The 22931-nt window shown below is 33.2% G+C and overlaps 1 protein-coding gene across 1 annotated transcript in view; it reads right to left on the bottom strand.

The window, feature by feature from the left end:
• Positions 1-22931, bottom strand: part of LOC105618890 (irregular chiasm C-roughest protein) — a 238432-nt gene that overhangs the window by 113946 nt on the left and 101555 nt on the right. The window contains exon 5 of the mRNA XM_012200421.1: positions 2351-2692. Coding sequence (XP_012055811.1) covers positions 2351-2692 — 342 coding nt within the window. The remainder of the gene's footprint in view (positions 1-2350; positions 2693-22931) is intronic.

Here is a 22931-nt window from a genome sequence, read left to right as displayed (position 1 = left end):
AGANANANANANANANANANANANAGANAGTACGAGAGAGANAGANAGANAGAGANANAGANANAGAAGNGAGAGAGANAGAGAGAGAGAGAGAGAAGAAAGACGTACAGCCGATCTGTACGATATCATCCGTAAGGCACCCGCATTTTCTCTTCCGTCTAAGACGCCAAGCGTGCAAGCTGTTCGTCTAGAAAATTTGCATCCTCGAGACGTTTCAGCCCGACTGCTCACACCCGTATCGTCTTTAAAATTAGATATCCGCACCGCAAATTCGATGACGAACGCGAAAATTCTCAAATCAAGTTGAAGAAAATATTACGAGGAGAAAAATTGTGATGAATATTAAACAAATTGAAAATGCGCATTATTTTTTTTTTTCATCCATTTATGTTTTCATCTTTATATTATATTTTCCGAAAAATCTGATACTCCACGATAAACGTGAAATAAATTTTAGTTATCTATCTAGTTTGTTAGATAAGTATCATTCCCAAGAGCATTCGAGGTTCATTACAAGACGGCAACATTAATCACGCGATCAATCGGCGGTGTCCTTGAAAATTCCCGACGGAAAATTCACATGTCTCGGATATCCTTGCTGTCTTTTTCCCCAGCGGTTAAACGACTCGCAGCAAACTTTCTCCTCCGTGGAGTAAGTTCTCGAAAAGCTCGTTCAACCTCGGGCCGCCGGACGACGCGTTTGGACAGGCGTGAAAGGATTAAAAGAGCGAAGTAATGTCGGCGTACAATGGGCTCTCCTTGCACTCACCACAAAGAAGAACTGTCCGCAACGGCGGAATTCGTATAATCTGGAGCAGAGTTTCCCAAATTGTGGCTCATAACAAAACATTTGTTCGTCAGTCCTGAATGCAGACATTTCTAATTTATTATTGAAATTAAAGTAATGTTTCTTTTCTTATAAGACTGTAGCTTCGTCATAATGATCCAAGAATTACTGAATTATTTTTTCAAGAATTATACTACTGAGTTATTCGGAATTTTCATTTTCCAACATAATGTTGTATTTTCCACGTATGATGTATTTCCTTTTAACATAAAACTAGATATCTAAAAAAATCACTCCTTATTTACTTTTAATTTGGGAAACTGATCGAGAACGAGAATCGCGAATACACTCTACTGTATCTCATAGGAGCGAAAACGAGATGACCGAGAAGTTCTCCCTTGAAGAAGAAGAGAAGGCGGAGGAAACCAGTTTCAGGTGATATATCTTCGCGGTCTCGCCTCGACGAGCCTCCCCTAAACGCCCGAAGAGGCGATGTGCGGTAAAAAGAGCGCAGGGATGGTGCGAGCGCGCGCTCGCACGTTTCTACCAGTTTTTGTCCGCGCTGCGGAACTCCCGTTAATCCCTCGGAGTTTGCCTCGAAACCGGTTGGAGAAGCTTCTTTCGGTGACTTGGGCCACTCCCCAAAGTAGGGGCGACGAAGAGAGCGAATCGGGGGAGACTTTCCGACCGCGACTGCTGGAAGCGAGAGTGGCGAAAGAGGCGCAACGACGCAAAATAAACTACTCCCACGTCGCATAATACACGGCGTCACCCCTGAAGTCACTCACCCCGAGACTTCCCCCAACCGCCGACACCGCAATCTCTTTCTACGCAGGCTCTTGTAATACGGTCGTCGCACTTCAAATACAACACGAGAGTCGTTTCTTCCCAGTTCACGAGCTCACTTAAAACAAGTCGCAAGTGCCGCTGGATTCAGACTTAATTAAGTTTATATTTCAGTTTCGATGGGCACACAACTCGTCTACCGCCCTCAACACACATTACTTGTTACTCATTTCCGGCACGATGGCGCGCAACTAGGTTTAATATCACAGAAATTTCACTGGCTCTTGTGCCCGTCAATTCCTGAGTAAAAACGACCTGTGGTAGAATTATTTCACACTGGCTCTATCTCAAAACGCAATTTAAGCTCATGCATATGTATGATAACTGCTGATTATTTTCTGTTATTTTTGTATTCTGCCGTACCGGTTTGTTGTGAGTTTTCAGAGAAGTTTAATTATATAGATATTTTAAACTAAAAATAAAAAAAAATCTTTTCAGAGAAATAAACAGATAACAAAACTTCATTTTCGATTGATCTTTAGTCAATTTATTTTGATAAAAATCACTCAAAGTACCACTACTACGAAATTCAATAAAAATTAAAGAGTAACAAGAAACGATAATTTCAATATTTTATTAAAGAAAAACATCACTCTTTTAAATTTATTTAGTTTTAAAAAAAGATAAATAAAAGATGAATTGCGTTCGTCGTTTTCGCATTAAAGATTATTTTGTGAACGTAATACAGTTAATGCAATTCGTATTGTCGATACTCACATTGGACGTCAAGCAGAATGCTGGCATTCATTGGTATCATCAGCGTAATGTGGCGCGCGACACAAACGATAGTGGCGTTGTGATGTCCCCTCAAGACCTTTAGGTGAGCCCCGCTGCGTCTGCCGGATGTTGAGGGCAATACAGTGAGGTTGTCTGGCGGTTGTTCCGGACCGTCTAAAGTGGCTTGAGACAAGGTCATGCCCCACGCCAGGATGGGCGGTGGGTTTCCACCTTCGGCCGCGCACTCGAGAGTGAGCTCCGAGCCCTCCTTCACCGGCACAAACTGGTTTCCGGGATCTAGCCGGCGGCCATCTATCAGCAGATACGTCCCACGAGGTGCCTCTGTAACAAGGAACCATGCAGTAACCGCTTCAATTAGTGACCTCGTAACACTGAAAAATCGGGATGAACGCGAGTAGTTATTGCGGCGTGCAAAAGAAACGATTTGATAATATTCGAAAATTTCTGAAACAGAACGCGTTTAATTGCCATGATGGTCACTGCTGGTCGACACTGCTATCGAAATTTTTTAAAACTCTTATAAAAAATAAAATTTTGAATAGTAAAAATTTAGATTACAAACGTAAAGTAAAAAATGCACAATTTGTGTTATGTGTGAAATAAAATCATATTTAACTATATATTACATATATAGAAAGAACGATTTTATTGAAATATTAAAAATTTTTTTTAAATTTAAAATTTAAAATTTAATTTAAAAAAGCTACATACAGATCCCAAAATAATTTTGTTGGATCATCAAAATAGTTATGTGTAACGTCGATGATAATAGATACAAATGACAAAGGTACAAAAGTAAAAAGTTTTAACATTCTAGCAATCAATTTAAATATTTTACATAACTCTTTTGATGAGTTCAAACAAAATTATTTTCATCTAGTATCTTTCATATCTGTATCTAGCTAAATTTTTAAATGTTTCAACAAAACTGTTCTCTTTTCGTGTAATAATAATACACCGTGTTTTTTTTATCATAATAATGAAAATTCTATTGCGGCGAACACAGTAAGCCATAGAAATAGAAATTATTCTGTAGAAAAGTATTTTATATTTGCATTTATTTAAAGTATGAAAAATAACAAAATAATAATAAATAACAAAATCTTCCCGCAATCATTTTATAATCAAGCAACTTTGTTGTCGCTTCCTAGCGACATGGCTATCATAAAGTATATATTACAAGCATGTAGGATGAGATGCAGCGTTAACGTCTCAGGCGAGCAATTTACAGTCGAGTGCAATGTTGCATTTAATCAGATTTATCAAATGCACGCGTGGAATAGTTTTTAGTCTCAGACGTGCTATCGTTGCTCGTGGACGTAAATTAAAGTCGTTCGTACGGCGGACTTTTTACGCGACACTGCGACGCAGCGAGAGGCAGAAAGTACAACATATGAGAGCCGCAATTTACAGAGCGACATTACACGCTGCGCACTGGCTTTTACGACATCGTCGATACGAAAGCGTAACTTCCCGGTACGACTCCTTTTCTCATTTTGCGACACGGTTTAATCGCCGGCGCGAATCGCGAGTCCCTTGAGAGATTAGCTCGGATATCGTCCCTTGAAGCTCTCTTTAATTTTCACCAACTTTCAATTGGCTAGGTTGGGCTAACAACTGATTAAGCCCTGGCTGGCAACTCGGAGTCGGCTTTGAAAACAAAAAAAAAAAGAGTAACTCACCGTTCTATCCGGCCGCGCTTTTCGCTTCGTGAGAGAAGTAATCCGGCCGTTTGTCTACGTCGAATCTCCTAGGAAACCAGCGAGATGCTTTAATGTACTTGAAACTCGGGTTTTTATCCCGTTTTTCTCCCCTTCCTTTTTCGCTCTACCCTCGACTCTTAAATGCGTCCGGAACTTATGCGTAATTAAAATCTAACGATGCAAATCGTCCAGTATCCGTGGTATTCTCGTGAGAGGCGTAAACACTCTAAAGTAGACGTCAGTAAATTCGGTTATAACTTAACCCGTTTTCCGTCCGCGCTCTATTCATTTGGGACTCGTTGTATATATCCGTTTCGATTTTTTGCAAGCTCTTCTGTACCACAGATTGCTGGTTTATCGTCCATTAAGATCGGTAGTAAATTGTAATCCTGTAGGGAGAGAAAACCGAAAAGCTATTTAACGCTGTTTAAACCTACGATGGAAGAATGTGAACTTGAACGATGCTTCGAGGAAAGTTGTAACGATTTATCCAAAAGTTAAATTACAAGAGTAACGTAGTAAGTAATTCTTATTCGATGGAAATGTAAAAGAATAAGGCAAACTACAGTGGATTGCTTTTCGGCGCGAGAAAATTTGTAAAGTCAATGTGTCGTCTTATATAAACTGGCGACACGGTGCGCGCTGCCAATCTCTCCCAGTTCCAAGTTGACTTCTTCGCCATACTCCCGCCGCGCTTCGATAAGATCTAGTCACGTTCATTAAATTTTCTCGTACTGTCGGCCTTGCCAAGACGGATGGTAGGGACGTTCTCGAAATAGGTCGCTGAATAAGAGGAAACGTGCAAAGCTTTCTAAAGACAGAAATTGTAATTGTATCTCCAGTATGATTTAATGTAATAAAATATAGCGCAGGCAGCACCTGCAGCACCGAGTAAAATGGCGCAGGCATGACGGAAAATTTAATAATACTATGAGATTTAATAATATGGCCGAAGCTATGTTCTTTTTCAATTTGTTAACTAAATATATAAAATTAATAACAAGTACATTGAGATACATTATATTCTTATATTTTATATAATTTTATGTCCTTTACTAGAGTTTTTTTTTTACATATGCGATAATAGCTAGTAAATATAAAAATTTTTTTTATTTAGATTTTTTTTATCTTACTTTAAGTTTTTTATGTTACATGATATTAACAATCTAGAAAGTCAGAAACGTCGAGTGAGCAACAATAAAAATGAAATGAATTCAATACTTGTTGATTCCACAGTATTATTGGAAGTTTAGTCCATTACAATGTAATGAGCATCTTTTATTGATGTATACTTTTTCTCTATCTCTCTATTTTTTTCTATAATGCATAAATTATATTTTTATTTCTATTCACTGTCATATATTATTATTTTATTTATCCTTTATTAATGTATTACTTTTCAGATTAAACTAATTGCATAATAAGGAAAGTCAGTAATATGTATGATTTGTTAATAATCCAGCAAACATAATACAACTGTTATAATTTCCTACTTAATAATGTAACTGTAATATAACACTTATTGTATGTAACAGTTATATTGTTGAATTGGAAATTGTACTAACAGTTAAGTTATTGTTAGTTGGTACTTGCTGGGATTTTGAGATTATCGAACTTTATAGCATTGGAAAATATAACCACAATTATTCTAAATGAGTTTAATTGTTCTTATAATATTGGAAGTTTTCTTAAGAAGTAAAAAGTTTTTTTTGTAGCTTTTTTTATTGAAATCTTACATATTATCATACATGTTATTTAAAACATTTTTGTTAAAGCAATAATAGATACGCCTCACTTGAAATGATATAACTTTGAAAAAATTCTTCACATAATAATGAGAAGATTGTATCAAGTCCATATTGTACCTCAACGGTAACAAGAAGTCCCAAAAAACGTATCAAAAATCTCAGAAAATCCAAAGATACTTTGCATATACTTTTCGTCTCAATCTTCGCTCTAAAAATCGCGGAGCCGGCTCCTTGGAAAGATTCCAGAACCATGTAACGCGATCGCGAATCGAGAAAAGAAAAAAGTTTGGAGGGAAGAAAGGTCCTCGCGCCGTTCTACGAATACGGTTATATGTTTCCCTACGAACGTATGATGCTCCATGGGCGTTGAAAGATTGTAAAATCGGATCTTACTGAAAATATGAAATTCTCTTCGTAATATAAAGTATGGTATTTCGTTCCTCATGTATCCGCATAAATTTTTAATACGATATTAGATTGTTTATGTTTAATATGATATTAGATATCTTAATTATCATATTAATGTGGAATTTAATATCTCGAAATGTGAAATACATTGTTACATATGAATATAATCTCTCTATTAGAACGAAAAAAAATAAATGGCGTTTAAATTATATTTTCACGGTATGTAATACAGTATAATTTTTTTTTAAGAGAATTGTTATTTTCATCGAATATTGCTAATGCTACTGATATTTTAGCAATAAAACCATGAAAAATTATAATCTTTTTGAAAAAAAATTAAATAAGTACAATTCAAGATTTTGATAAAATAACGTACAACGTTATTGTATTTGTTTCCGTGTTTGTATCCCGTAAGTTAGTAGTTAAGTTTGTTAGCTATGTTTTACTTATTTCACTAATAAAGATTAAAGGTTTAGATTGGGGGCAGCAAAATATCGCGCAAGCGGGTATTAGCATGGACAGAGATATTTTTGCTCGCTCGAATCGAGGTGAAAAGGGTTTAATCCTTTCCCAACACGTTCGAAGGTTGAACATATGGACCGTTTAAAATAAAAATATGAGAAGAAAAAAGCTTAAGTAGCATTTGATCCAACAATGTTCGCATTGATCTGAATTACGTAATTAAATCTTTTTACGATAGCAGTAATAAAATCTATCGAATTGCATCGAATTAGTAGCATTTCCTCTCCAATAAGTCAGTTACAGTTGAAAGTGAAAGAAGTATACAATTAAACTTTAACATTAAAATCTATCTATAATAGTTTATCTATCTGTAATCTATCTATAAGTCTGAATTCGATTTAATGCAAGTCGACTCTAAGATATAAATTTCACAATTTAATTGTGAGATGTCTAAGCTATAAAACTATGGTAAATTATTATTTATGCTCAGAAGTTAAAGGTGACTTTTGAAAATTTTCTAGTTGACATGATGCGCTTGAATTTTCAAGAAATAATCGCGTAATTCATAATCTTGGAAAGCTTCCAAAGATTCAACATTGCACATTGGCCATCACTATAAAAGAGACTTCTGAATAGGGTCTTAGTAAGAAATTTTCCTTAGGTCGTCATGGGTTACGCCCAACGCCATGGTGAATTTAGAAAATGTACGAGTCACATTGAAACTCATACCAGGAACGCTTCGAATGGACGGACGGAGAGGAACGAAGAAGTTCACAGCAGGTGTTAATACGGAAACATAACGCCAAAAACATTCCCAAGACGCAGATGGAAACGCATTCGCAGCATATGGCGCCATATATGCCCCAAGAGAATTCCAGTTTGCTCTGTAGAGTTCGTAAAATTTCATAATATCGAGAGCACGCCCTTCGTCTGCTTTGAAAAAGAAAGTTATGTGTAAGGAAAGTACACAAACTGCTTGGTATATGATACGATACTGCGTTTATCGTTTACAAACATATTATCCGTGCATAAAGATTTTACAATAACACTACAACGTGTTGCCCGCAATAAAATTGTTTGTGTTGTTATATTTACAGCAGCAAATAATCATGTTACATTTTATAAAAAGAATTTAACATTTTATAAAAATTCTTCTGATTTAATTATTGATATATTTGTTTTGCGTACATCGTATAATTATGTTGTACACAGATAGTATTAGATGACATTAGAATGACATCATTATGGTTATAATTTAATTAAAATTGATAAACTTTAATTATTATTTCCGAAACATATATCTGTACTCATTTAATCCTTTAATTAGGAAACAATCATAATATGCAATACAAAACATTATTATAATAACGCTAATAATTAAATTATAATAGTCTAACTTCACTATATGTGCATACCTAATTAAAATAACATAAAATAATACAATTTAAATAAGATATCTTTAATGTTCTTTCTTTAAGCAAAGAAAACGTAATTCTATTCTTTCTTTACGCAAAAAGAAGTAATAATAAATAATAGAATGGCAAAAGAAAATTCTTTAACACAGTATATTAAAGTATACTCGCGCGGTACACAAATACTTGTTACATGCAAGCATTAAAGATTGAAAAATATTTTAAAGTTGTGTATTGGTGTGTAGAAGAGCCGCGAGCGCGAATTCTTTCGAAATTTGATTTAATTACTGAAGGGACGATGCTCTCCTTAGAGAAAATAACTTGAAGATTAAGGAAGAAAGACTTCACTTTCTAGTAATGAAGGAATCAACGCGGGACAAGGGAGTTCTTAAATGCGCGTAGCAATACTGGCGCATGCCGAGACGGAAGGTATGTCTGTCTCGAGACGCCACCTCTCTCCGGTATCCAAGAAACTCGAAGGAAACGTTAAATATTCAGAGCAAGTCTCGGTAATTTCGCCTCCGCGAGAAGAGTGGAATGTTTTTGAAAGTCGTTTAAACGCCGCAGCGTTTACGCCTTAACGACCCGTCTTCTCTCTCAAATACTTTTCCAATGCAATAATGAACAACGCAATAACGGACAATTATTAAACACGATTTTTCGTTTCACAGATTTCGTTCAATGGCTATGTATGAATAAGAAAAGTAACCTCACCTAATAATTGTTTACAAAAAATTCAATGAACATTTTTCTTGTATTGCTGATAAGAAAACACACGGAAATAAATATAAAACAAGCATATAAAAATGATGAAAAGCTAAATTGCATTGATTTCACAATCAATGCAGTTTCTCCAGTTTCATCGAAAACGTAATCACACCATTAAAGTCTACTAAGTTTCAGCAGATCAAAATTACGATAAAATCACGCCAGTAAATTCATCGAACATCGCGACTCATAAACTTTTCTCTTAAGAGAGCAAATACAAATGGAATAAATCAATGCAAGCAATCCAATCAAACGCGGAGATCTATTCCCAATAATTAATCGATCATGCGTCTAGCCCATATCTCCGTTGATAAGTATCCGGCTTACTGACAATGAGCACTGTCAATAAGCCGAAGAGTCGATGTGCTTCGAGTGCCCATTGAGGATCGTAAAACTTTGCGCAAGCTTTTATTTAGGAGAACTGAAATCGCATTTTACATTGTCGTTATGACTGGCGAAACGAGCGTAATGCACATTCTCGCGACTAACCGTCCACCGACTTTACACGTTCGGAGTAATAGCCTCCATATTTTGCAGCGTAACATCATTTCGAGCGATTAAAGTCATTAAAAGATTCTATTTTCTATTTTATATTTCTGATAAAATATATATATATATATATATCTCCGACAGTGTTATACAGTGTTAGTTTTATCGCCTTTTCAGAAAAACAGTCAGCGGAGATAAATAAATGAAATAGTTTTCTGTAATAAATTCTGTAATATTTTTAGTATTCAGAAGTTTCATTTCAATTTTACCGAAAATAAATCTGTTTCGTTATATCAGAGAATCATAGTAATTAAAGACATTTTTTTTCACCTAAGAATGTCATCTGATATTTCGTTTAATTAGACATATTATGTTGGAAAATATAATCATATTTGACAAAACAATCGCACACGTGTTACGAAGAGAAACGACCGATAAATACCTAAGATTTCCTGCCATTTCTTCGGAGAAAAACTTCCCGTAGAATCAAGCTCGCACGCATCACTGCGTTCAATCGACTTTTCACCGTCCACGAGATTCTCTTCGTCGGCGCTGTATTTGGTGCGGAAAGATTAGCTCCTTCCTTCAGTTACTCACTTTTTGCGGATCGTAGGAGAATCTCGAATCATAGGCTATCCTCGTTCCGGCTTTCTGTGCGCGTGACGTTTCCCAGTTGGGTGAATGTTCACTCATACCGCCGAAAACATTTAGGACCTACCATTAATCTGTGCTGACGGTACACTTTCGGTATATTACGTCGTCAATGCTTCTTGGCGTGGAAGAGTGTAAATGATCGCTCGTTCTTAACCATCGATAGCTTATTTAAAAGATCAAGCCTTAATAAACCAGATACATAGCAAAACGAAATCATGATGCTTAATAATGTTTCTATAAATATTTATAATATATTTAATGAAAATCATAAAAAAGATTAATTTCTAAATTAGCTCCTTATATAATATTTAAAAAAATCATATTTTATATAATTGTAAATAAGATCATTTTTATGCCCAAGCCAACATATTTTTGTTTGAACATTTTTTCGCGTAAAATCATATGACCTGTAATGTACTATTAAATTAATTGATTAGTTAATTAATTAGATACATTACTTTAAATACGAAGCGCCACTACAGTCTGAATGTTAAGATGTTGAACTATTATATATATATATATATATTCATTTAAATAAATTAATTTCAGAAATTATAATTGCGTGCCATGGTTGTCGGACTTTCAACGCAATTAATCTGAAATATTAATGATCCTCCCAAATTTTCCAAATTTAATTTTAAAAAACTGTAATAAATTTATTACGAAAAATTTTTTAAGATTAAATTTGGGAAATTTGGGGAGATTATTAATATTTCAGATTAATTGCGTTGAAAATCCGACAATCATATTGGCATGCAATTATAATTTCTGAAATCAATTCATTTGAATATATATAATAGTTCAACATCTTAACATTCAGGCCGTAATGGCGCTTCGTATTTAAAGTAATGTATCTAACATAGACGGTCTATTTCCAATCTTATTATTAATTAATTAGATTTCCGAAATCACATAACAACTCAAATGAAAATAATAATTGATATATATATTTTTTATTTGCAATAACGAATATTTCAGCTTTCCTAAAAATAGTAGATATTAAAATCAATATTGAATTTGGTTTTCTAAATATTTTTATTTATATTTGTTTTATGAATCATATACTATATATATTTATTGCATTATTTTAATATAAAATATATGAATATTGTTTATATATTCAACTATATTTAATGCATATCTTCTTTTTCAAATGAACTATGATAACATAATAAAAATAATAGTAACAATAATAAAATGGTATTGTTTGTCAATTTTATAAAATATTTTGTAAAATATTAATTTTATTTAATACACACATATATATATATATATATATATATATATATCATATTAATCTATCATATTAATAAAAATAAAAATTTTCTTTTATATTGTGTTTATATTCATGAAAGTATATCAAATTAATTCTATTTTAACTGTAAATTCCGCTAAATAAAATAAAAATTAAATTATCATCATTTTTTAAAATAAAATGTATAATTTATACAAATTTTATATACAGAAAATCTTATGATATTTAAGTCATCGTTATTGAAATTGATTTTATAATTAGTTGATTCATGATTTTGTCTATTCAGTCGTATTTGTAAGAAAGGCATGAAACATAATAGGGGTAGTTAAGAACGCGCACTATCAACATAAGTTAAATGCCGAATTTCGTAGCAGTACGTCTTAGAAGTCATTGCACGCAAGTGAAATGCGTTTGCATACGAATGCTTGATGTTTGACGCGGTGATACGCGCCGCCAAAAAGAATAATCCGTTGCGTTTCGCCGTGCGCAACAAATGCGCAACAGGTGCACATACTCGAACAGTGAATACTCGAAGGAAAACGAGTTCCCATAGCACAGAATCTCCTTTTTGTCTACATTAATCGGGATGTGTCACGTATCCGATTGCGCTCGGAACGCTAAGCTTTAAAGTCAAGTGTTCGCGTACGAAAAATTCAGTAATGGATCTTGGTCAGCATCATTGATACATCGTTTGCTGATGAAAGTCCAGCGATCTGTCATTACAATCTAATTTATTATTTTTATCCTAATATTTTATACAATATATTCAATATTTTTACATTCACGAAATTAATAAGGATTTTAATTTAATTGGACTCACGTAATTGTTAAATATCAAGAAAATTCACATATTCACTTACAAACGCAAAAATTGAAAAAATGTATAAAGCTTCTTGACACAAACTAACTATTTGATGGAATCTTCACGACTCTTTTCGTGAAGTTTATCATTTCTCAATTCCAAAGTTATCTTCTAATATATTAAACTGACAATGATTAACTCGAGAATATATCAACGATATTCTAGTGTGATGTTGCAGTTGCAAGCAATCTGTTTGCATAATTAATAAGTAGATGTCATCGTATTAGAAGAAATGGATTATGGAGAAAGAAAGAGAATTGCATATTTCAGTAAGAGAAATAAAATATAAATAAGACCAGCTTCATTCACAAGTTTATCCATAATTTGAGCTATTTACGTATATTAAGGATTTAATTCTCAGCTTTCTCTGAACTCTGAGACGTGAATTATTGCATGTTACAATTAAATTTGTTACGATGATGAAATTTCTAGGTCAAATTACAAATTTACTTGCGATATAGCTTTCCAAATCTATCTATTCATTCTTCAGATTGTCAATGTAACAAAATATATATATTTTTTTTCGATATTCAATGTTCGCGTTGCGAATAAGCTTCGTTGCTGATACGATATTCGCGGATCTCGTCAAACTGTCGTTTCCACGTTCCTTTCATGCATCCGTCGCATTATCATTGAGATATATCTTCGAGAATCTGCCGATCGTCAGATTCGACAACAACGGAAGCACCGAGAATAACGATGCTCCATACAATGACTAGTGATACGTCCAAACTTGGATTTCATCGCGTGTTGCGATAACGTCCTCGTGTGTAATTGGAACCCCTAAGTGCCACTCAGACTTATCGCAATAATTTCCAAGGCAAATTCGCCATATTTCACTTTGCCGTTCTACGGTCTTTGAGCATTCCCTCGGCCCGAGACGGCCTGAAATTCCTCTCACAACAGCTGGCTTCCGACCATGAGCTATGAAACGCAAAGCCCTATCGTTATTGGGCTACTTAGTCACCCTTTTCTTGTCTCTTGCCCGCGGCCATGAACATCAGACTTTCGCAAATGGTGGCATGAATGAGGAACCGAAAAAATTCTTCCGCCCTTGAAACGCCAATTAACTTTTATACGATCCGCTAATTGATATAAAGCTAATGGAAGCACAGGTACAAAAGGACCGTCTAATGTTTCATTACGAACATGGGGCGCCCGCGAGCGATCGGACGTGGTTGTATGCAAAATTGGTACCTACAGTATCTGTACTCCTTTGATATGGAAAGCGAGCGCTTGCAAATTCTTTGAACAACCGAAAGCGGGCGCTTGCAAATTCTTTGAACAGTTTATGCAAAACTGGTAAATACATTGTATTTTCCCGATCTATGAATCCTATTATCCTACCTACAATTCATATTTTTGTTTGGAGATCATCAGAAACGAATATATAAAGTTATTTAGCATTGTCATTCTTATGTATCATTTATAATAGAATAAATAAATTCACTTAAATATTCACATTTATTCTGTCTTATTTATTGTTAATAAATTTATTGTTAAATGTAGCATATAGCGATTAAAAAATTATTTGTTTGTGTTCGAAACTTTAAAAAATGATCAATTTGCAAAGCAAAACAGAAATGATCATGGCTAAATAGAAAATATTTTTTGTAATAATAAATCTAGAAAAAATATTAAGTGAATTTTTTTAAAGTGTCGTATTTTCTATCATTTAAAATTCAATTTTTCAAAGAAAGATACTACGAAGGTAACCCAAAACTTCTTTAGCTAACGGCGCAAAAGTTAAGAGTTAAAATCTTGTTCTTGTTTTCTATTAATTGCGCGTTCTACCGCGATAAAATCCCTATTAATTACAATTCATTTATTGAGATAAACCGACACTTGTTTTTTCCCTTGTATAGCTCATATTATTTTTTCACAATGAAAGTTGACGATTGGATCGACTTTCGTTGGTAGACTTGTCGAAATTTTATTACAGGCGCCACAAATTACAGTGAACTGACATGAGGGGTAGTCTGACATCGAGCTTGACAGTTTCGAATTTTTCTCTCGAGGGTTTCTCTCGAGCATGTTGGCTGAATGGGATAGGGAAGGATTCTTTTAAAATGCAAATATCCCAGCGAGGAAGGCATACGAAAGAAATGTTGCTTCTTATAAAGCAGAGATTGCCAGCTCTATCGGCTCGAGGCTAACTTCGTCGCTTTAACGCGCGCACGATAAAAGTCCAACGCAGAGTTCCCTATTATATCTGAGGAAAATGTTCATCGTACCTGACTTAAAACAAGTACTAAATTATCTTTTGCCTCAACACGAATTACTTTGCGAGGATACTTTCCGCGAAGTATATCGAAGGATCGTGAATAAATTCTGAACTTATGTATCGACGTATAAGTTCCGCGACAGCCTCTCGACTATGAAACATCGCCGTACATGTTTCAAATCTTAAAAATATCAGACTTTAGTGTGTAAAAATATCACAGATGATATCACTAATAGAAATCAAATAAAACTTACATTTAAGTCTGCTGTCTATTTAAAACTGTTTAATTCAAAATTTATTTTCTTACTAATATTTTATTTAAAAACTTTTATCTCTAATATTTAATAATTTCATCTGTTATGTAAGATCTTTTTTTGTAAAATTTTTTTATTTTGTAACTTTTGTAACTTTTTAACTCAAACGATACATAATCATAAAATTGAACAGATCAATAGGATTAATCCTTTAAAGGGCACATTTTTCTTCGAAACAAATTATTGAAATCATAGGTCATCTATGAATTTTCGGGATCGCTGATTACGATTCTTATGTCAGAATTATAAAATAAATAATAAATAATAAATAGACTTATAAAAGATCTATTTTCCAAAATTTCCGAAATTTTTTTTCGGAAAAACTAACAAGCAGAAAATTCTGAAAAAAATATATATTATAGTTTCAGATATGGAGTACACGCATAAAAATGTTCAGAACTTTAGCACCTCACATAAGAATTTATTCTGAAAAAACGAGTTTTTTTACATTAATTGTTTATAATAAAATTGCAAATGAATAAATTAACATAATTTTTCATGAAAGTTGCATGATTTAGATCCCTAAGAGTCTAAAAAGTACTCATACGCATACAAACTGCAAAATAGATAACAAATATGAACTAAGAATAAAAAGATGGAACATATACGTCCCATCAAAGGATTAATAAAGATGAATAAAGAAAGATGAGAAAAATAAATAGAATAAATCTATAAATAATTAGACACCATTATGCAATAAAATTTATAAGATATATGCATGACCATATAAATAAATATTTTTCATTATAAAAAAGACCATTTTTATGCAAAAAATAAAAATAGTATGTTAAAACTTTCAATATTACCGTCTGAAGAAAAGATTCAATTTTAATAAGACTACTATGATTGCAATTGCGTAATGATGAAGAATTAGAAATGTTTCTATAATTTTTCGCGAAACGCAAAACTGTTAATTAAAATTATGCAACAGAGGATTTTTCGCTGCGTTTCATTGCACCGTTATATTTCAGAACATCTCGTAACTTGTATTTTGAAAAAAATTTTATAAAGATGATAAATAAATATAAGCATCCGAGCGCATTTGATTCGGCAATAAAAATGTCGCATTCGTACGACACACAATCTCAATCGACATTTAGTGATGAAGAAGCCCGGTTTTATTATCATTGACAAATTCATAGCCAACGTGCTTTTTATACGCTGCGAAACGTCTCGTCGTGCTAGTTTCGCACGCATTTCTTCGGAGGAAATCTCGAATTCTCTCGATGGATCATGAATGGATGAGAATGGGAGAGGAGGCGGCAGAGAAAGAGAGAAGAGAGAGGAGTGTGCCCGAGGGAATGGAACAGCACGGCACGTTGCGAAATTTCGCCCGCCAGCGGTCGACAGGCAGGCAGACACGGGCGATGGATGAGATGCTAACGAGACGCGAAACGATCGACTACTCCCGCTAGGACAGGAACCGCCAAGTCGGGCGTGAAATGATTTTCCTTTACTAGTTCGGGTTACTGCGTCGTCTTCACGCGACGCTCTTCGAGATACGCGAAGCGTATCATTTATATCCAGCATTAAGAGACGTAGGATCAAAGAAAAATCAAAAGAGATCCGAAGTAATCTTTTTTGAGCGATAATGACATTAGCGTTTTAATTTTGGAAGTAATTAACACGTTATACAAACAAATTGAAAAAAGAGTAATAGCTATCAAACTGGATATAAAGTAATTTCAATCAATGTTCGATTAATATAATAAAAAATAATTTTACTTTTTCAAATATTTAGTAAATACCAAACAATTAGTTATATTATCGTTCAATAATGTTTACTAAATATTTAGAAAAGTAAAATTATTTTAAGTTATACATATACTATATTAATCGAACATTCGGAATTATTTCATCCAATTTTTGATAGCTATTATCAAACCTTCTTTTCAGTGCAGGATGATTCCAAAATATTCTACTTGAAAAAGACTGATTCTCCATATACAAAGATAAATTTATATAGTAAGATAAATCTTTTCTTCATATTTAATGTTGTCTCAATATTAAAAGCTGTAGAACTTGACCAGATGTCAAAAAATATTGTCAGAATTTGTCAGCGTTTGACATTAAAAAATATACTGATACATGAATACGGTAAACAGTTAACATCACAGTAAAGTATTTCTATGTAGAATAGGATGCTAACGAGACGCAAAACGATCTATCCTTAGTAAGGAGGAAAGCAGCAGGACAAGTGGAGCGTGAAATGATTTTCCTTTACTACTGAGACTCCAGTGGCAATCACACTCTGCCTTTGCCTGTAATTCGAGATACACGAGACTCTATTCGCGGTATTAAGGGAAAATTGAAAGTGGTTTTATCCCACCTGGAGTTTTATCTTATCCATGCAGCACGCCAGATACGGAAAAATAGTTTACGTGTTGATCCAACTGGAAAGTTAATAAAGATCTTGCCTGAGTATCTGGATTCTTATTGCAGACAGGCAGACTACTTCTCGCTGTCAATAATGATCGCGTGAATGAGAAAGTTTTTTGTTACGAGCTTCCACCATTGTGTATTGATAAAGCAACAGGATGAAGAATTGTTTCTTGTAACGAGAAAAATCACCGACCTTATAATAAACCTCTTTTAATTTTAGCTTTTCTATTTTATAATTCAATATCATGATAGTAGAGATAACTTGAAATTAACTTTTTTGCATGATTAATTATGCGTCTCTGTCTCCTTCTCTCTCGCTTGCTCGTTCATGCATTTACAAAAGACACGAATATTATGATGGGAAGTAAGTTTCTTCTCGAGAGAAAGACGATTATGGTCCCTATAGCCGGAGACGCTTCTTGTAGGCTTTGATCAGTAATGATTTGCACGCGGCTAATTCGCTAATCTCTCACGTACTTACAATAAAATGAAGAGGGTATGAGGCATGTGCGATTAGGAGAGATGTTACGAGAGATGGTAAGAAGATCCGATGAGACGAGGGAACGTAAGAGGATAAGCAAAGTGAGGGGTGAAAGGACGAAATCTCCTAACGACTGACGTTATATACTTCGTAGAGATCGCTCGTTACCTCAGCAGGGTGGTGTCAATTTTTCAGTGCTTTATACACGTCCCCCTATTCTCGACGCCGCCCTATATTTATCATCCATCGTGTTCCATCCATCGCTCGCCGCTGGCAAATCTCTTCGAGAGAGCGATCTTATTGATAGGGTGCGAGTTCTACGACGTAGAGAAAAATTGACAATTGGTTGCACGATAGTAGGAGAAAGATATTTGAGAATGGAAGAATGCGTGATTTATGTCATAATTTTTACGAATCGCACACATATATACACAAGCGCGTAACTACAATCTTAAATTTGTTTTGAGCTATCTTGAAATTAATCTCTTTAAAAATGTTCATATAGCCAAGTCTTTTTCTATCTAGAAATAAATATATATATAATAGAGGTGTGCGAATCAAATATTTTATGAGATCGAATCGAATCTTTTTTATTTTAAAATTAAATTTGAATTAAATTTTTCTGGATTTATACTAAAATAAAGCAAATAAAATAGAATTCGAAATCGAACCACGATGATTCAAAATTTTGAATTTATTTGATAATCTTCCTGGATTCGATTTTATTCAATTCAAATTCGAACTATTCGTACACCTTAAATATATGTATAATATTATATTAATACGAGTATATCAATTGCAGGGAAATCATATTGATTCTGAGAAAGTTGTACATTATTTACATGATAAAATTAAATGTACAATAAAATTAATTGTGCATTTAAATTATTTTATATAAATATGAATAATTTGATTATAAAATCATAAAGTAAATAATATGCAGATTTTTATTTCTCATAAAAATGCAAACAAAATAAACTTGTGGAAAACATCTGTGATTAAGTAAAATTTTTCACATTCACTGCATAGAAAAAAAGCGACGAGAATCATTTACGAAATCTTCTATTTATTATTCATCTATATATATATATATGTATTGCGAATTTGACCATAAATAATCGAAATTACGTTAGATCGAAGAAATCTTATAACGATTTTAAAGTAATCAAAATTTGACTTCTAATTATGTCTGTTCTAATCAACTTTGTAATAGCATCAAACTATATCCGAAAATAACTTGACGTTCCCATTATTACAATTCACATCATAAAATAGTTTATTTAAAAATTATATTTCATACACACGCGCGAAAGAGTCTTATGATTTATCCTTTTGAGATAAAAGTGTAATCATAAAACAATAATACTATTAATCAATCGTTACTTTTTGTGATTATATTTTTATTCCGTGAGAGAAGATAATATGAATAATTCTATCAATTCATAATAATTAAACAGCGATGCGCGATTTTTGTCAATTTCTTGAATTAAAATCAGCGTCACGTTCATTTTGTATTTCACTCACTCACACACTACGAAAATTATTGAAAGTGTTACGTCAAATTCCTGCAACGGAAATATGTCAATGGAATTCCGCTCCTCTCCACTAGTGCACAATGCATCAGTTTTGTTGTCTATTCGTGAAAATTCCCGCGTGAAAGACATATTTCTGAAGCTGCAATGCATTGTCTAATCAACGTATTGTCTAATCAATATCTTTTCCAAATTATTACGATATTCATAATTCCTTATTTATATTTTTGTATAAAGAATAATATTTGTCTATGTACATATACTACGTTATTTTACTTATACATTATTAAATTTAATCAGAAAATTAATTATTTAATATAATTAGAAAATAAATAATACGCAGTAAAATATATATAAATTATATATATTTTTAATCAAAGAATTGTAGAGCGTATATTTTAAGAAAATACAGAGGAGCTCAATATATATAGTATACATATAAAAATTATAAAAAGTACGATTGAGAGAAAGAACAATAGACTAGCAATATGTAAAAAAAACCAATTTATTTGCAATATTAATATATTAATACGTGTATATATATATATCAAATTTTCAAGATGAAATACAGCCGTGAAATTGTTTTTACTTTTATATCCGCTTCGATTTTTCGCTTAACTGAAGATGTGATACTGCTCGAGCAACGTGGTAATAAACGGAAATCAGATCCGTGGAGACCGATTGAATAGATACTCAATACCAGAGGTAGCTTTGGATCTATGTCGTTCGAATTGGTTTCTCGACTTTTCAATACGCTCTCACCTATATAGGCATCCTTTTTAAGCTTCACAAAAGCTCCGATTCTACGGAGGAAAAAGCTTTAAAGAGCGTTACTCATATATGTGTCATCTTTTACATTGATAATATTAATACGATGGACGAAAGTTAATAAAAGCAATGAATAGTTAATAGGTTCTAATCTGTTCACAATGCTGCTTAAAATCTACAAAAATTTATGCACTTAAAATAAGATATATTTTTGAGTGCAAAAAGAGCAAGTAACGAACAAATAACATAATGTTACAAACAATATCATTATAAGAAACATAGTAAAATTATCTGAATGACAAAGAAAACCTGCGAAACGCATAATCTTTATATAGAAAGTATCCGTGGAAACCTCAAAAATATTATTTGAATGACAATTATTTCTCAAAATAAAAACTCAGAATAAAGGCTCAAAATAAAGTTCAGTAATCATTTGTCATCCGCAAACCGTCGGATTTGGTCTCGGTATCATTCTAGACATCTAGACGACATCGAAGCTGCATTCCTATCCGGCATACAATCTTGATCTACTGTTTGACTACGACTTGCTTCGCTCAATAAAACATTTCTTGCGAGGACGACGGTTCGTCGTCTGAAATTGTTGAGCAAATTGAGGCCGCTTGTCGTGAGTTCTTCGCATCTAAGGAACCTCTAAGGAATCTAAGGAAATAGTATTGAGATGAAATTTGACAATTAACAGACTAGTGGCGAACGGCCAATTATTGATCATAATGAGGTTCATTTTTTGAGAAATAATTATCGTTGTCTGTAAATAAATTTATATATAAAAATCGTTTTTGTATATTAAAACCAAAAGTTTAGTTTATTAACAATCTAGTAGCATATACAATTAATTGAGAGTATAAAACTAAGAATATTATATATAATAATATTTAGAAATATAATAATATATAGTACATATTTAATGTGTCTTGAAATCCTGAATTTTAGATAAAACTACATTCTCAAATAATCTCATAAAATTAAATACGCAAAAAAAAGTACTGGCAAACATTTATATTGAATCTGTTGTATAAAACCGACATCATCACTGAGCTCTGCTATCAACTTATAAAGTGTAAAGCTCACACATAGGAATGAATCGTATAAGCACGAAATATCACAAAAGCGTCGGGATTTTCTTGCTTCTTAAAATTAAACACTAGGAAACAGCGGAGATATAATTTAACGACGCTTCTTTTTCCTTCAATCCTCGAGCGGAAAGTATTTACTATATCTCAAACACGAGAATGTGTAAAAAAAATATACTTTTTGTTCTTTTTAAAACAAGTATGCCGAGAATGAATAATGTTTCAAATAATATTGCCTGTCGTTATGGAAATTATACAAGAAATTCTATAAAAATTTGAGTACAATAATTTAAGTTATTCTTATTTTAATTCTCTTTTTAACAAAGTCTCTAAACATTGATAAAGAAATATTTTTTTTAAAGTAAAAATAAAAAAAAGACTTTCGTACAATGAAAAAGTGATCATAATGTTCATTTTATCTAATTTAAATCAAAGAATTAATGATATAGACTAATTGTAAAAATAAAAAACAAAAAAACAATAAATGTAACCTATTTTTAATTAAATATCATTCTAAAATCTTTTATAATATATCTACGATTATTACGCTTATTTAGAACTAAACTTTATGAAAATTTCAGACTTTATTAAATTCAGACTTAAAGATTTATCATTCAATTCATGAAAAAAGAAGAATGTGAGAGAACGTAGATTAACTTGACCGCGTTACCATCACACATCGTGAAACAAATATGCATGGCCGAGAGATCACGAATGGGATTGCGGTCTTGCTTCATCATTAAATCCTATCGAACACCAGAGATTGTTCCGCAGCTGTTTGCGCGGCAACTGAACAAGCAGCCGAACGACCAGTCCTAGCCAACTAATTATCGCGTTCCTAGCAGGCCAGAAAACAGAACAATGGCATGTGTATTGCGGTGCATGCCCCTTTCCCAGTATCACCATGAGAGCGGACGCATAGTGCGCAAGTGATTAATTAAGTTGCCGGATGAAGCGAGTCAACGAAGCCAGTATAAACCATTTATTTCCAAGAAGGTACAGTAAACCGGGCTCAAAAGATCAAGAAGCATTATCCTACGTCTTGATAAATCTTGTTATCGACTTCGGCAGACTTACAGCGTCACGAAATATTAAGTGTAACGATTGTATCGAACTTTAGCCGTATATCGGATTTTAGTATAATCTAATCGAGAAGAAACAAGATTATTTTGAGCTCACAAACATTTATACTGCAGAAGACTGCAAACACTTTTAATATAAAGCTAAGCGATAATAAATTAAATAGGATAAGACCGGATATGATGTCCAATTTTTTTTAAATACACTTTTTTTATTTCTGTTACTTTTTAATAATGTGTTTGGTATATCAATTCATATTGAAGCTTAAAGCAATAAATATTATCAAAATTAAAGAGAAAACTTAATAAAAGTGTAATATTGTCAAAATATTACAATGTATGCTAAAATAAATCATAAAATAAAGTTTAAAAAAGTTCAAGACTTTATTTTTATTAAACCACAATTAAAGTTGAACTGCAAAAACGATTAAATTGTTACTTACATATTAAATGATAACAAATCAACGGCTACAACAATATAAAAAAATAATAGGATTTAATACAAAGATCTAACCGTGCGATAGTAGAAAAAAGCGCTTGCTCAACAAGCGTTTCCGCGACAGAAGCGCTTTTCATTGCAGATCGTTAATCGCGTCGTGCTCGTGGCAACGAGCGCGTAGCACGGGCCAAAGTGCACTTTCTTTAACACCGGAAACAGTGGCCGTCGCATATCGCTGACCAACGCTAAATGCACACGGACGATAACGTCGTAAAGCCAGGAGAGTTTCGGTTCGACTGACAGCCCTTCGAGTGCACCGCCGCTCGGAAGCTCGGGGTTATTGACTTGCCACTCCACTTCAATACGGACTACCCGACACATCTACGTCACGCACACACTCAAATATGTTCGATGAGATATGTGTGTGTGTGTGTGTGTGTGTGTGTGTGTGTGTGTGTGTGTGTGTGTGTGTAGTAGTAGTAGTAGTAG

The sequence above is a fragment of the Atta cephalotes genome (genome assembly GCF_000143395.1).
Source record: "Atta cephalotes unplaced genomic scaffold scaffold00018, whole genome shotgun sequence".
Lineage (NCBI taxonomy): Eukaryota > Metazoa > Arthropoda > Insecta > Hymenoptera > Formicidae > Atta > Atta cephalotes.
The sequence above is the reverse complement of the archived record's forward strand: the minus strand, read 5'-3'. Positions and strand labels throughout refer to the sequence as shown.